This window comes from Callithrix jacchus, chromosome 13 (genome assembly GCF_049354715.1).
Source record: "Callithrix jacchus isolate 240 chromosome 13, calJac240_pri, whole genome shotgun sequence".
Taxonomy (NCBI): domain Eukaryota; kingdom Metazoa; phylum Chordata; class Mammalia; order Primates; family Cebidae; genus Callithrix; species Callithrix jacchus.
The window spans coordinates 9,310,474-9,326,576 of NC_133514.1; the positions used below are offsets into that span (position 1 = coordinate 9,310,474).

Genomic DNA, 16,103 nt, shown 5'->3' on the forward strand with positions numbered 1-16,103 from the left:
TATTGGGTTCCCCTGCCATATTTAAGCCAATCAGTGTTCTGGAATCAATGAATTTAACCAACAAGAAACTATTTCTCACATCCATTATGCTGATTAACAAGCTGATGATGTCACCGATTACCACTCAGTTTTGTCATCCATTTTGGCAGTTAACAAAGCATCTAATAGTGGTATGGAGGATTTACAGTAGTTGGGTTTTTTTGTTGTTGTTCTTTGGTGTTATTTTTAGATGGGGGTCTCACTCTATCACCTAAACTGGAGTGCAGTGGTATGATCTCAGCTCACTGCAGCCTCAACTTCCAGGGCTCAAACGATTCTCCCACCTCAGCATCCTGAGTAGCTGGGACTAGAGGTGAAGGCCACCACACCGGGCTGCGCTGCTCAGTCTGGTCTCTAACGAGCTCCTGCAATCTGCCCACCTTTGCCTCCCAAAGCACAGTGTGAGCCACTGTGCCCAGCGTATGATATAATTTGCAAATTCTGAGCATTCAAGAGAAACTCAATTACTACTGTAGCAAATATATATATATATTTTTGCTCTATACATTTTCACTACACTTTTGACTATTCAAATAATTCACAAGTGTATTAAGAACCCCCTTTCCCATAGCCCGCCAGCCCATCTCACTGGGGCTGCAAGACTAAATAATCCTAGCAGCTTGATGTGCGTTAGTCTTAACAGGAGGGCTCTTGACCATTTAACTGATTAGTTGATTCAGTCATTTGTTTACATATTTATTTTTTATCAATCAGATATTTACTCCACATCTACTGTGTTCGTCCAGTCTGTAAACGGTGAGAGGTAAGGTTAATAGAAAGTCTGTCTTTTTGCTTTCAAGAACTTAGCTAAGTAGGGAATATACAGTCAAGATAATTTATATACAAGTATCAGGAAATTCAAAAGTCAGAGCAATTACTTTTAGTAATTAGGAATTAAAACAAATTTACACACATAGAATTGACATTGTAATGATCTCTACAATGATTACAAAGGGAAAAATTCCACATTATTGAAGAGTGTTAATTTGTTTTTGTTTTTTGGCAGAGTGAACAATGTGAACTTGATATTTTTATAGAAGAATATGACTACAGTCTCTTAGCAGAGTTTTGCTTGTATAGAAATCATATAATTTACATGTATCCCAAAGGTATCTCTGGAAAGGAAACTTTTTCTAGGTGTCTTTAAAGGTTCTTTCCAGTCTTAATATTTTGCATATTGCATTCTTAAATAATTTCACATTCAAATTTTCAAAGCTTAGAAGAAATTTCTGATTGGATAAGTGTATATTTTTACATGTTAAAATTATGGATTATTCAGTCTTCAGAAGCCTTTTCAACCCTTGACTCTTGCCTAATGCTTTGTGCGAGTAAATACTAATTATTTAAATGTATTATTAGTACTTGCATTATAAGTCTTAGTTTTGTGTCTTAGAAGTAGGAAAGTAGAATGTGCGGGAAAATAAATGTTAAAAATAAGAGTTATTTCTTTGGCCTTAGTGCTAGACAAAATTGTTACATGAGCCAAGTTTCTCCTACAGTCTTTGCAATGTGCACTCCTTCATCTCTCCCTTTCCTAGTACTGGAGTTACATGTGTCCTTCTACTGCCTTGGCCTGCTTGTGGCTCCACAGTAATCCTACTAGTCATTTTCTTCTCTCTCCCCGCAGAACCAAGACTTTTTTATTTTCTTTCTTTCTTTCTTTCTTTTTTAAGACAGAATCTCACTCTCTTGCCAGGATGGAGTGCAGTGGCATGATATTGGTTTACTGCAACCTCTGTCTCCCAGGTTCAAGTGATTCTCCTGCCTCAGCCTCCTGAGTAGCTGGGATTACAGGCATGCACCACCACATCCAGCTAATTTTTGTACTTTAGTAGAGACCAGGTTTCACCATGTTGGCCAGGATAGTCTCGATCTCTTGACCTCGTGATACACCTGCCTCGGCCTCCTAAAGTGCTGTGATTACAAGCGTGAGCCATCTCACCCGACTAAGACTTTTTCATAATCTTGGTTATGTCTGTTGAGTAGCTGAAGGTTGTGTTTTAACTAATTCACACAGATGAATAAATGACCATTTTCTAGCTTTCTTTGATGTGTTTTTATTTTGAGGATATTGTTAATTCAAACAAATTTCTAAATGGTAAAATTTCAGATAACTGACATAAAAATGTTGGGGCTGTGAGATTCATTTTTGTATTTGATCATTTTGTAAAAACTAAGTCAATGAATAGTGTGTAATGAGGTTAGAAGGAAAATAAGAGAGGAAGATTTATGGCTTTCACAGGGAAATGCTGTGGACTAAATTGTGTCCTGTGACCCCCAAATTTACTTACTGATGCTCTAACCCTCAATAGGATTACATCTGGAGAGGGTGATCTTTGGAGATAATTTAGATGAGATCTGGAAGGTAGGGGCTTCGTGATGGAATTAGGACCATTATAAAAAGGCCTCAGAGAATTGGCTTCCTCTGTCTTGTGAAGACAGCAAGGTGGCCTTCTTCAAGCCAGGAAGAGAGCCTTCACCAGAACCCTACCATGCAGGCATCCTGATCTCTGCCTTCAGGCCACCCAGTCTGTGGCATGGTAGCCCCAGCCAAAGAAGACATACGTTCATCCAACTGGGGTATGTTGGAGGAAGAGCACTAAAGGGTACATGTTAGTTGGAACTTCTTGGAGTCACTGAAAATAGATGTCCATTAGGTAGTTGTGTATATCCAGCCATACCTCAGCTGGGAGGTGAGGAGAGGTACAGAGAATTAGGTCTCTTCAATAATAGATGACTTTATGGGAAGTGATTAAATCACCTTGGGGAATGAGAAGGGAGGTGATGACAACCCATGAAGAAACCACACTTAGGAGCGAACTTGGAAAGAGTCATCCAAGAAGTGGGGGAGTCAGCATGAGCTGAGTAGGTGTTTGTTTACTCACCTCCGGCCAAAAATGGAGTCCAACCCATCTTTCCACAGGTGTTTTCAGGAGTACTTTGCACTCTCAACTGCTTTGGGTTTACCGACGTCATTGCTGAAACACACTGGCAAATTACTGTGGCAGAGTTTATGAAATGTTTTCAGAAACCAAATAATAAACCATTTACTTAGTTTGCTTTTTGACTCTGTGATTTAATGAAAATGCGTTGTTAAGAATATCAGTCTCTTGAGTTTTAAAAGATCATGATGCATTTCCTAAACTTTATGTTCGTAAAATGCTTTTATAGCCTGTTTTGTTGCTGTTCTAAAACTTCGATTGAATGCACTAGGAAGCTGCAAATTGATTCATGGATCAGTAACAGAGCACTGCATCCCAAGTTACATCTCTAGTCCACTGCTTTTCTGATTTTGACACATGCTTCAAGTGGATATTTGTTGTTTAGAAAGGAAAATAAATGCATAGTAGATACAATTAATAATACTAAGTATTTTTAATCTTTAAGGTGAAAAAGATTGCATTTATATTCTACCCTGGGGGATAAAGTGGGCCTGGGAGATAAGTCAATTGGAGTCAACCATAAAAGATACCTGAGGAGGTGGGGAATCAGTCAGGATGTGACTGGTTTGAGTCTCCATTGGATTCAGTATCAGGGATTATGGCAAAGAGTGTAGGTTGGTAGGTTTGTGGTTTAGAACTGGACCTTAAAATGTGTCCAGGGCCCGGGCTACAAATCACAACTAGCTTGAATTCAAGAAAGTATTAACATTTTTATTCTGCATCTTTTTCACTTAGATAGGACTCTGTTTTTGAAAAGAGTGACAGTTTTTACCTTAGACTCTCCAAATTTAGTTATAGCTGGCTTTATAGCCTTTTAACTGTAAATAAATCTCAGGTGAGTTTTAAATTCGGAGGGCACTAATGTTAATTTCACCTTGCATTGTATTTATTCATCTGTCTACATTGTCTCTTGGGTTGGGAGCTCTCTAATAGTGGGACTATATCTTGTGCATTTTGCATCTCCAGTGGGAAGATCATTAGCTATTTGTTAATCATTAAGTAATCAACAGTGCAATTTGGCTGTCACCTGACTGGCAGGTTCTAGTCCCCCAGGCTGCTTACATAACTTGCTTCAAAGTTTGCATGATACCACTGAGACCATGTCATGGTCCATGTTAGCTCCTCCTTCAGAGTCCCAATGAAGTCATAAAGTAGGCAGAGTGTTTGAAGGAGGAGGAAGGGTGGGAGTAAGAAGCACCCTCTAAGCAGTAGATGAGTCAAATCACACGTTTCACACCTCATTGTGGGTCACTTAGGTCTACACAGGTTAGCATCCACGGAGACCACATTTCACTTGATGAATATCCTTTTGGTTTGTATGTCTTCATGGCAAGATGCTGGTCTCAGGTGGAAACCTGGGGTGAGTAAAATATCATCATTTGTAAGTTGAAGCCTGAAGCTCTGTATTAAAGACTGTTTTCTAGAAAATTTCAAACTGACCCCAGAACTTAGGTTAATTATTACCACTCTGAAGAGTTGTTCTTTGTCATTATTTTAAAATCTAAGAATTGAAATTTGAAGAGTGCATAAGGTATGGGTATACTTTTCTTGAATTAGGAAGTGAATGGAGTTGATGCTATAGAAGAACATTGTAACCTGATTGTCACTGACCATTGAGTTAAGTGAATCGCTTGGGATATTGGAATGTAATAAATCAAAAGTTCTAGATAGATCTCAAAGAGCAAGACATGCACAATTTATTTAAAAAGCGTATAACTTCCTGTAAAGTTCTAACTGATCTTTAATCCACTTGGGTTCTAGGTGTTAAAAATAGACCAACAGGGCATGATGTTTTAGATGGCTCATGTGAAGGCTTTAAGGACCTCATCCAACCTCATGGGGAATCGAAGAAAAGCAGGAGAGGCAAAAAGGTCAGTGTGTGAAAATATTATTTTAAACTTTCAAATGCTGATACATCACAATATTCTTCTTTGGGTCAGTGAAACACAAACCACTCTATCTGACCTGTCTTTTATTTGTAAAAATTGATTATGGGTAAATGCTGGAGAACTCTGAATATGAAACTGAGTGTTGGTTTCATTCCAAAGAATTACAACTGATAGACCAAGCTTTCTCATATCACTCGGCTAATGCATTTCTTGTAAAAATGCCTGTTGCTTCTCTCAAGCAGAGAATGTTGGCTATACCAGCGTTTCTTGCCATTTTATAATCTGAATAAATATTTACTAGGTAGGAGGTGAAAAAATCCAAACATTTATTCACTTGTAAACTAACCAAGGTTTGACCTCTAGCCATCAGAGTGAAAGGTTTACATACTAACACTCAGATACACCCATTCCTTTGTGGTTTTGGTTTTAAAACCTTGCTCTTTCTCTAAAAGACTTTTCTTACCCTCTTACATGAGTATATAAGGAGGATTTTAAATTTTTTGGTTATCCAATATCTGATTGCATTGCTTAAATTTAAAATTAGCCATTCTATATAACCTTGTGCCTGGTGTTTATGAGGCCAAGGAAGTACAATGTAGTGAAACCTAAATTCAAATGGTAGGGAAAAACCCTACCAATTAACCAGCAGCAGATGAAAAGAATGACAGAGTAGACAGGTCTGTAAGGGGCTTCTAGGTCCTGATACTCAGTCTGGAACAGAGCGGCGGCTGCATTTGACCTGTGGAGGAGAAACCTGACTCCTTTGCTGCTTACCTTGGCAATGTTTAAAAGACGTTTAAAATTACACAGATTTCATGAAAGTTGGCAGTAACTTGTAGAAACATAGACTTCTTTACTGGTGCTTTCTGGTTTGTCTCAGAAAAAAAAGTGGAGCAAAAAAATGGAAAGGAATCCTATTTCAGGTACAGCAACAGATGTGTAGAGAGGCTGTCAGGTCCTGTAACATATCTGTAACTTGGCAACACCACGGCACCTGCTCTGCAATAGTGTTACCCACCTTGGCTCCACTGCAGCCTGTGGGACCTGCCAGCACGCTCTCAGGGACGGGGACCTTCCTAGAACGCTGGCGGCACCGTGGCTGAGTTTGTGTTTTGCGTCTTTTTCCTAACTGCTCCATGGCCACTTGACCCAGTTCCTTTGGAAATAAATAAAGAACCAGTTTCCTCTGCATCTAGTACTGTTCCCACGCCTCTCCTGCCGATGCGTCCCATTGTCTGCCCTCTGCTGATGTCTGCCCAGGGAAGCGGTGGTACCTCTCATCTCTATTGCCACTGTACTTGGTACCATGTCTGGCAATTTTTTTAAAAAGTGCTCAGTAAATATTGATTGTTGAGTTGCTTGTTACTCACCATAAAAATGCTCTGTCCTGTCTGATCAAAAGGCATGGCATTTGACTTTCTCATTTGCCTGCTATGGAAGTTACTATTTCAGACGTGTGGTATTGCTACCCAGTGCCTGGGATAGGCCTGGATTGGATGGGCTGGGTCTATGGAAGCACTGGGTTAGGAACAGGCGTCCTGGGCGGGAGTGGGGCCCCTTCTTCCTATGAGGCATCTCACTGTAAATGGTGTATGAATGGGAGATGAGTACCTGTTTGACCTTCTGTCATTCTTCTGTAGATCAGATAGTAAGTGCTCCATGAATACAAGGTGGTATTGTATTGTCTTGAGTAATAATAAAAGAATGAGTGGTGGGAGCCGGGGACTACCAGGTTGCCTAAGAAGGGGTGAACCAGCCCAGGTAGGAAACGGAGCAGGTCAAAACTCCTGTGCTGATCAGTAGTAGGATCGTGCCTGTGAATAGCCACTGCACTCCAGCCTGGGCAACATAGAGAGACCACGTCTCTTAAAAAAAAAAAAAAAAAAAAAAAAAAGAATGAGTGGTTAGAGAGGGAGACAAAATGCAAAATCATAAATCCACACTTCCATATCTGCTTTCAACTGCTGTGGTCAGGAACAAAACTATTCTCATAAACTGAACTGCCTAACTTGTTCAAATTTAAGTCTTCTTTTAAAAATATCTTAAGCATATTAGTAAACTTTGCCCTCATAATTTAGAATGTTAGTTCTGAAAGGGATCTGCTACTTCTGGTCCTGCATGAAGAAGAATCACTCAAAGCAGGCTTTAAATGCAGATTTTCTGGGCCGGGCACAGTGGCTCATGCCTATAATCCCAGCACTTTGGGAGGCCAAGGTGGATGGATCACTTGAGGTCAGCGGTTTGAGACCAGCCTGGCCAACATGGCGAAAACCTGTCTCTACAAAAAATACCAAAGTTGGCCAGGCCTGGTGGTGGGCGCCTGTAAATCCCAGCTGCTCGGGAGGCTGAGGTGGGGGAATCACCTGAATGCTGGAGGTGGAGGTTTGCAGTGAGCCGAAATCACGCTATTGCACTTCAACCTGGGACACAGAGTGAGACTCTGTCTCAAAAATAAATAATAAATAAATAAATAAGTGCAGATTCTCTGGTTTCACTTGAGACCCTCCGGGCCAGCAGCTCCCTAGCCCAGCACAGTGCCCATCCTTAATACATAGGGGACGAACATCTAGAGAGGGTGAAGAATCCACCTTCCGTATCACGTCTTGCCAATAGCAGAAGGAACAAGACCAGGGTTGCCCCTCTCTCACAGGATTTTCTTCTTAATCCATTTGTCATTACCAGTTCACTACATAGCCTCTTCTCGAAGGTATCCGAATCTCCTCGTGCCCTAGGGCCGTGCTTCCTGACTGGCTGCACATGGGATTCAACTGGAGGTCTGTAAGGTATGTGGCCGCCTGGCCCCAGTCCCAGAATGCTGGTGTCATTAATACAGGGTGTGTCCTGGCCACTAGGATTTTTTTAAACTCCTGAGGTGATTCTAATGCAAAGCAAAGTTTGAAAACTACTGCCTTAGGGATTTTAGTAGAATTTAAACAAGTAATTTATCCTAGGAGAAGTTTTGTTTGTTTCTAAACACTTCTCATATAAACTTGTTTTATTTTTAGACTCTAAAATTAGAGACAAAGGCTTAAAGTCCTGATTTGTTTGCCTAAAGGTTGAGTGTTTTAGGAGTGCAAATTTAGATAAAAATACAGATGAAGGACCATGATTTATTATTTTACAGTTTAGAAAGAAGAATGATATAGCTTTTTAAAAAAGCAACATTATTTTATTTTATTTTATTTGTTTTTTTTTTGTAGCGATAGGGTTACACCATGTTGACCAGGCTGGTCTTGAACTCCTGACCTCAAGTTATCCCAAAGTGCTAGAATTACAGGCATGAGCCACAGCGCCTGGCCAGTAACATTACATTTTCAATATACAACTTCCCAGTAGTTTGAGATCTTTTGATGTGAACATGGGAGAGAAGTTTATGTTGTTATGTTATAATGAGTCTACAGAAACACTAACATTTAGTTTCCTGGTTCTAAAAGTATACAGTGGAATTGTGGAAGGATTGAATTGATGAATAAAAATTAGAAGTTTCTGACTTGCAGCTTACAAATATAATGTTAATATCTCAATCATTCTCTTATTTTTCCCCATTAAATAGATTTTACCTGCTGATTTTGTTCCTTGTTAGATTTCAAGATAATCTGTAAGATAATCTGTGTTAAACTGAAATTTGGAACTTAACGTGGCCATATCTTTTTTTTTTTTTTCCTCTGAGATGGAGTCTGAATCTGTCACCCAGGCTGGAGTACAGTGGTGCAGTCTCAGCTCACTACAACCTCCGCCTCTCGAGTTCAAGCAATTTTCCTGCCTCAGCCTCCCAAGTAGCTGGCACTACAGGTGCATGCCACATATTTTTATGTATAAAGATCTATGAAAGTATCAGATTTGATTAAGCACAAAATTGTTTCTATTTTCTAAAAAAAAAAAAACAAAAAAAAAACGTAATTGAATATGAATGTTGAAAAAAGAAAAGTTTACAGGAAATATCCTTCATCAGCTAATGACTGAAGCCAGTGCCTCTACTGGAATGGAGAAGGGTAAGGTCTGGAATATAGGCCTGACATTTCTATATTTTCACTTGAGAGCTAGCCTTCATGTATTTCTGAGGTTAGGAAAATGATGTGACACTGAGACGTGTCTCGTGGCCCTAATGACTTCATTTGCTCTTGAATTTTAAGTTTGAAGTAGCACTTGAAGGTAATGTCCTATCTGGGTAGTCCTGCAGATGGGACTGTCAATCAATGAGAGCTGTCAATCCTGAGTCCCGAGTAATGGGAAGGTGCAGGGTGGACGGTATAAAGGTGAGAAAGGTGGTAAAGCCTGGAGCCTGCACAAAGAGCAGCACGGCCTTGGCGTGGCCCAGAGGCGGATGTGGAACCTGCTGGAAGAGAGAGGCTGACATCGGCCGCAGCAACAGGCTCTGGGCTGAGACAATTCTCGTATTTGTGATTGTTGTACCAGAGTATTGTGTTTGTTCTTTGTCTACTTGAAGTCACAGGCCTTCTTGTCTTTGATCTGTTCTGGAAACGTCTCCGCTATTATTTCTCCTGCCTGCTTTCTCATGCTTCCATTGCTGAGAATGCAATCCAGTATATTATCCTTTGCTTCTCTAGCCCATGTCTCATAATTTCCCTCTATTTCTTCCTCTTGTATCTCCTTGTTTCATTCTGGATCTCTTCTACTGATTTCCTTTCCATGTCACCTTTGACTCTTTTTAAGTCTATTCTGATGCTAAATCCACATACTGAGTTTTAACATGTATTACTTTTCAGTCCTTGTTATTCCATTTTATTTTTTAAATTATCTCTTGTAGAGATGAGGTCTCCCCATGTTGACCAAGCTGGTCTCAAACCCCTGGGCTCAAGCAGTCTTCCCACCTTGGCCTCCCACAGTGCTGGGATTGCAGGCAGGAGGCTTCACACCCTCTGTTTGATTTTTAAAAACCATTTCCAGTTCTCTGCCAAAATTATTAATCCTGTCTCTTATTTATTTGTACATATTCAGCAGATTTCTTTGGAAATAACTCCCTTTTCAGGCTCTCCTTAATTTCTGTTCTTCTCACCTGTTGTTGTCAGTCATATGTTCTGTATCTAATATGCAAGGTTAGTTTGTGTCTTCCTCTCAGGGACTGAGATGATTTGGAGCTGGGCTTCTGTCTCTCTGAGGCTGACTGCCCCCAGGGAGTGTGGACTTTTGACGCTGGCTCGCCTCTTCTTCTGTGGGTGTCTTTTTCCTTGACTCACTGACTTAGTAGCTAGGCAGTAACTGCAAATAGCTGGGGCTTGTTTGTTTGTTTGCATCTTGTCCAGCTTTTCTGAGGGATCATAGTGAGAGGCGATTTCAAATTACTTATTCCACCATTCCTTGAGCTGATGGGTGAATTTTAATGGACACTTAAGAAAACTTTTCTAAATAGAGTTTTGGTGTGAATCCTTCTCTGAGAAGAGAGCAGTAAGAGGCCAAGTCAAAGTTTTGAAGATGAACATGTAAGTCATTGTTTGCAAAAGATACACTAAACACCTGTAATGACATCAACTCAGTTTCGCTTAAAGAATGAAAAAAAATATATGATTCCATGAAGAATTATAGAATCTCAGAGCTGTAACTACCATTAGAGATTATTTTGGTTTAATACCCATTTTTATTGGCAAAAGTCACTGTATAAATCAGTGAGAAAAAGAGTTTGCTTTTTTGAGACTTATTTTAAATATACATGTTTAAAATTTGTTGAGACTTTTTTTTTTTTTTTTTGAGACAAGAGTCTTGCTCTGTTGTCCCGGCTGTGGTGCAGTGGCCCACTCTTGGCTCACTGCAACTTCCGCTGCCCTGGGTTCAAGTGATTTTCGTGTCAGCCTCCCAAGTAGCTGGGATTATTGGTGCACACTACCACGCCTGGCTAATTTTTCTATTTTCAATTTTTTTTTTTTTTAGTGGGGACACAGAGTTTTGCCTTGTTGGCCAGGCTGGTTTTGAACTCCTGACCTCAAGTGACCTGCCTTCCTCAGCCTCCCAAAGTGCTGGCATTATAGGTGTGAGCAGCCGTGCCCGGCCTGTTGAGACTTTATTTTGAAGATCCAGTTAAGCAACTTTATTACCTCTGTAATCTTAGCTTGCAGCATGTAGGCCATTCACATTGATAGTTATACATCTTTTTGGAGGGAAAAAGTATAAAATGATGAATTCTCACCTGTTTTCTTTGTTACTTGTTGAATATCATCAGACATACAACCCAAAGAAGCTATATATATAGATACCAGCACTCTGGTAGAAATATATAAATATGATTTTTTTTTCCTCCGGGGTATTTGGTTTATTCTACTTCTAGATTTTGTTCAAAATATTGATGATTATCCCAGCAAAATGTTTAATGTGAGTCATCAGCAGGATAGCTTTTTCTAAGGGGCTAAGTTTTATCATCTCACTTTGGAGTCATCTCTGCCAGTGCCGCTTGTAGCATGCGAAGGCAAGCTGCGGGTAAGAGCACAGAAATGTTTACAAAGGCTCTCCTAAGCCTGGAGGCCTGGAGAGATAGGAAGGAACAAATAGAGCGTACTTATTTTTATAGTGGCTTAAAAAAATTAAAGAATTACACACCAGATAGAACACTTAAATTCCTAAAAGTTTTTCAAATACGGTGCAAAACAATAAGTAATAGTTTGCATATGCTCTGACAGTTGCTTATTCTTACATTTTTGCTAGAATATGAGCCCATGTTCATCTCTTAATATTCAGAAGGATATAGCATTGCAAACAAGTGCTCAGTAAGTATTTTCCGAGTAAATAAGAGATGCATTAATTTCCCTTCTACTTTTTGAGTGAACATGCTTAAAATATTTCCGGTGCTCCTAACCATCACTCAGCCATGACAGAATCATCGTCATGTACTCTATTTGTTTTTGAATATTCTTCCTAAACTTGAGAGACGGTCTTGTGTTAGTAAAGGATGGATTCTCTTGTCCAAGGTTGTACATTGCAGTGCATTGTTGCTAAAGCGTTGCCCCAGAGACAGGTGCCTGGGTTCAATCCCAGCTCTGCTACTTACCTGCTCTGTGGGTTCCATGGTGTTGAACAAATTACTTAACATCTGCGCCTCTACTTCTTTGTGTATAAAACAGGGATAATAATAATAGTACCAGTCTTCTCAAAAGGGTTGTGCTAATTAATTGACTTGAAATATGCCAAGAGTTTCAGATAGTATCTGATATATAGAAGTGCTCGAAAAAATGTTAGCTATTTTCTTCAGCACAAACTTGGGCAAGGGTCATGCCCACATATTCACTGTCCTTTGTTTTGCAGCTATAACTTGAAGTAGAGTAGGTCTCTCTCTCCTGCCTCCTCCTTTCCCACTCCCAGAGACTACCATGTGTCTTTAATGAAAATGACCCTAAAAATTCCAGGACAGCCCACACTGTGTCTCTCTTCGACTTACTGACCACAGGCATGGCAGGGCCAAAACAGAGTCTCTGGGCATGGGGTGGGGATAGGGGTGTAGCTTTTTCTGAAAGCTCCTCCAGTGTTTCTGAGCTGATGGGCATCCTCCCACTGAGAACCTTTGTTATAGGATGAGATGTAGGCCATAGCATGACATTGTGCTCTGTCATCTCACCGAGGAGGCAGAAGACTGAGTTCTGTGGTCAGAAATGCCCGCTTGGGGATCTGCTTCCTCAGTTTTCAAGAGATGCTTTCCTTATCTCCAGTATGTTAGAACCTTCCTGAAAGAACCGAGATCTGTCAATAGACCTGCATGAGTTGTGCATAGGGTACTCACAGCCACCATTTACTGAGCATTGTGACGGCTTTTTAGATTAAGTTGTCTATTTCTCAGTCACATGGAGGTGCTGAAAAGAAAGTGTATTTCACAGTGTTCCGGTCATGTCTTGATTGCGGAGGCAGTAGATTGGGAATTACAGCTCATTTGGGTCTGGCTTCCCCAGAGGAGAAGGCTTGCAGTGGAAAGAAGATAAAAGGATCCCAGTGGTGGGAATAAAAAGAGTACTAGATGCCCAGAGGGCGGGAAAGGTCTAGCTCGGAGGCAGTGTGGCCAGGCCAGCTAGAGGCAGGAGGAAAGAGAGCTGAGGGACACAGATGCCTTCCTGAGCAAGGAGAATAGGATACTTGAGCCACTCTTCACATAAATGGATTATTTTCCTGCTGTTTCCTGTCCTTCAAGTCAAAGGCCCTGGAATGAGCACTTCACTGCTGTCATGGAGACCCTAATGCTTTATGAATGCTGCTTTACAGTTTGCAGTCATGCCAGGCCTTTGGCCGTTTTCCATTAGATAGGACACTTGGCTGCAAGCATACACTCTTACAGCTTTGATTTTCAATTTAACTTGCAAGTTGAAAGAGCAGTGACTCATCCAAAGGACAGGTGATATTTATTTTTTTTTCTTGAAAATGCAGTATGGGTATGTTGTTATCACTCGTTTAGGGGAATTGCCACACTTCCTCGAGGATGACACCCTTTGTAAATATCCATGTAAATCATTTCCATTGTTCAGACCCGCTGTGCGCAAAGATAGGGGCCTTTAGTGCCGACCACCCAGCTGGCGGTCAGCTCTCTAAGATCGAGGTGCCCTTGCTTCCTAACACAGCTGTCTCAGTGATCTGTAATTGCTTTGATAAATCACTTTTGGCAGAGTGTACCCAGAGCTGGCAGTGGTGAGGAGGTGTTCGTTGTAACAGGTGTGGGGGCCGTCAGCAGATGTTGCTTGATGAAGCCATTTAAAAACCAGCTGCCTCTTGATAGCCTCACAGTTGCTTTCAGCCCCCATTAGCATGTTGTTTTTCTCTTGTTATGTATGAGAGAAAATATTGCTACAGAAAACATTAAATAGGATCTTCAAAGAACTCCATCTTTTTTAAAATGTGTTTTTTTTGTTCAATAACTGATTTTGCATGTATTGGAAATGTGTGGTTCAGAAACTGCCAAATGTTTTGGACTGGACACGGCAGAAATGAGGACCAGACAGGCGGATCTCCTGTGCCTCAGTGGTCATCTTAGGCCATGTGAAGGTAGAGGCCACGGACAGAGGACATTCCTCACTGGGAGATCACAGGCACCGAGAAGAGCTGGCCAAAGAAATCCATTTAACGTCTGCTGCGTTGACTGGGTGTGGTGGCTCATGTCTGTAATCCCAGGACTTTGGGAGGCTGAGGAGGGCAGATCACCTGAGGTCAGGAGTTCGAGGCCATTCTGGCCAACATGGCGAAACTCTGCCTCTACTAAAAATACCGAAAATTAGCCAGGTGTGGTGGTGCACACCTTAGCCCCAGCTACTTGGGAGGCTGAAGCAAGAGACTCACTTGAACCCAGGAGGCAGAGGTTTCAGTGAGCCAAGATTATGCCACTGCACACCAGCCTGGGCAACAGAGCGAGACTCCATCTCAAAAAAAAAAAGATCTGCCTGGGGGGGATTCTGTGCACTGGGCAAAGACTTGTAGAGGCCCAATTTAAATAGTGACAGCTTCTAGCTTCTAAGGTATAGCTTGCCACACCGTTAAGGGGAGTCAGCTTAAGGATAGTAAACGGTGCTAAATTGGCCTAGAAATATCAAATTAATCTGTTTGAGATTTGCAGAAACTCAAAATAATAACTTGCTTACGTAGCAAACTCGAATCTTTATTTTTATTTAAAAGGATTTTTATTTTAAACAGGAGTAGAGGGACCGTAGTAAGTAAAAGGTGCTCTGCGCTGTACCTCCTGGTATGAGTCCCTCTCCTTTAGTGAGCGGCCACTTCCCGAGGAGCTGTTCACGCAGAAGTGACCCTGCCACTGCGCTGCTCCCTCCGCCCCGTGTCCACCCAGTCCTCCGACGCCCGGTCTCAGCACATCACAGGGATTCTCTCTCTCACCACTAATTAGTTTGAGACTGTGACTCACTTCTGTGCAACAAGATGTGAAGGGAAGTCTTCCTGGGAGGTTTCTGGAAAGTGTTCTCTTACTCGTGATAGCCCTGGGAAGAAACGCTCCCCTGGTCCTCCGAGCTTCGTTGTGGCTGGACACATCTCCTGGAACTGAGACAGCCGGAGGAGGAAGCCAAGAGCGGGAACCAAAGAAAGGGAGGGCGGAGGGCGGGGGAGGCTGCAAACCTTACGGCTTGTTCCCATTGACCTCAGAGATGTGCGTTAGTAAGGGACAAGTGGCTTCATCTGTTATGCTCCTCAGACATGGAGTGAGGTATACACCCAGAAATGAGTAGCTGTATGCATTTGTCCTGAAGGCTGGAATTTACTTTAAATGTGAGTAGTTTTCTCAGGAAGGTTTTATGTTCATTCTCATGACGAACAATTATTTCCTCCCCAATTTTATTTATTTATCCGTTCATTCATTTGATAGGAAGTCTCACTCTGTTGCCCAGGCTGGAATGCAATGGCATGATCTCGGCTCACTGCAACCTCTGCCTCTGAGGTTCAAGGGATTCTCGTGCCTCAGCCTCCTGAGTAGCTGGGATGACAGGCCTGTGCCACCACACCCGACTGACTTTTGTCTTTTTAGTAGAGATACGGTTTCACCATGTTGGCCAGGTTGGTCTTAGACTCCTGACCTCAAGTGATCTGCCCACCTTGGCCTCCCAAATTGCTGGGATTACAGGTTTGAGCCACCACACCTAGCCCCCAATTATATTTATTACTTTGCCTTTCCTTAAGTCTTTAACTCTTCACACTTTTAAAAAAGTTATTGCTTTCCAAATAATATTTAGGTATATAAATTATTTGATATTAATCCAGGGTAATTTCAATTTTTTCTAAAGGGGAATAAACACGTGATTATTCAGAAGGGGTTAAATAGAAGGACAAAAACTGCAATTCAAAATTAATGAGGCATTATACTAGGATTCGTTAAAAAATAAAGTATGAGGCATTTAAAATAGAAGTTTGGCATGTCCTTTTGTGGCTTTTGGATATGCCTTAAGACTTAGTTCATATATCAACAGTGAGTCTCTATAAGAAAACAATGTGATACTCAGGGACTGTCAAACCACAGCCGCTGGTGTGAAGCAGTTCTTATTCTGGTCTCCCTTATCAGTGATTTTCAACTTTGAAAACTTTGTTTTGAAGTTGTGTTATTTTTCTGCAGAAATATCTTCTGCTTTTTATTTTAAAGTTGCTATTTATTTATAATCTAATTCTCATGATTAAAAGTAGTACTAAAATCTTATCCCAGAATTTAGAGGTTGGTGTCTTTTGTCCTTGTTTGTTTTTAGTGGTGGTCTGTCACTTTACTTCTTAGGTGAAGTTTTAACAAAAATGAGGGACCATGGACAGGAAAGTGGGA

General features: G+C 41.1%; 1 protein-coding gene across 8 annotated transcripts in view; it reads left to right on the plus strand.

The window, feature by feature from the left end:
• The window catches only part of MCPH1 (microcephalin 1), a 244,677-nt gene that overhangs the window by 51,757 nt on the left and 176,817 nt on the right, over window positions 1-16,103 (plus strand). For all 8 annotated transcript variants that reach the window (XR_013525428.1, XM_078347075.1, XM_054243665.2 and 5 more), the window contains one exon: window positions 4,743-4,852. Coding sequence is in view for 7 of the 8 variants with exons in the window: in XM_078347075.1 (XP_078203201.1) it covers window positions 4,743-4,852 (110 nt within the window). In the remaining variant the exon portion in view is untranslated. The remainder of the gene's footprint in view (window positions 1-4,742; window positions 4,853-16,103) is intronic.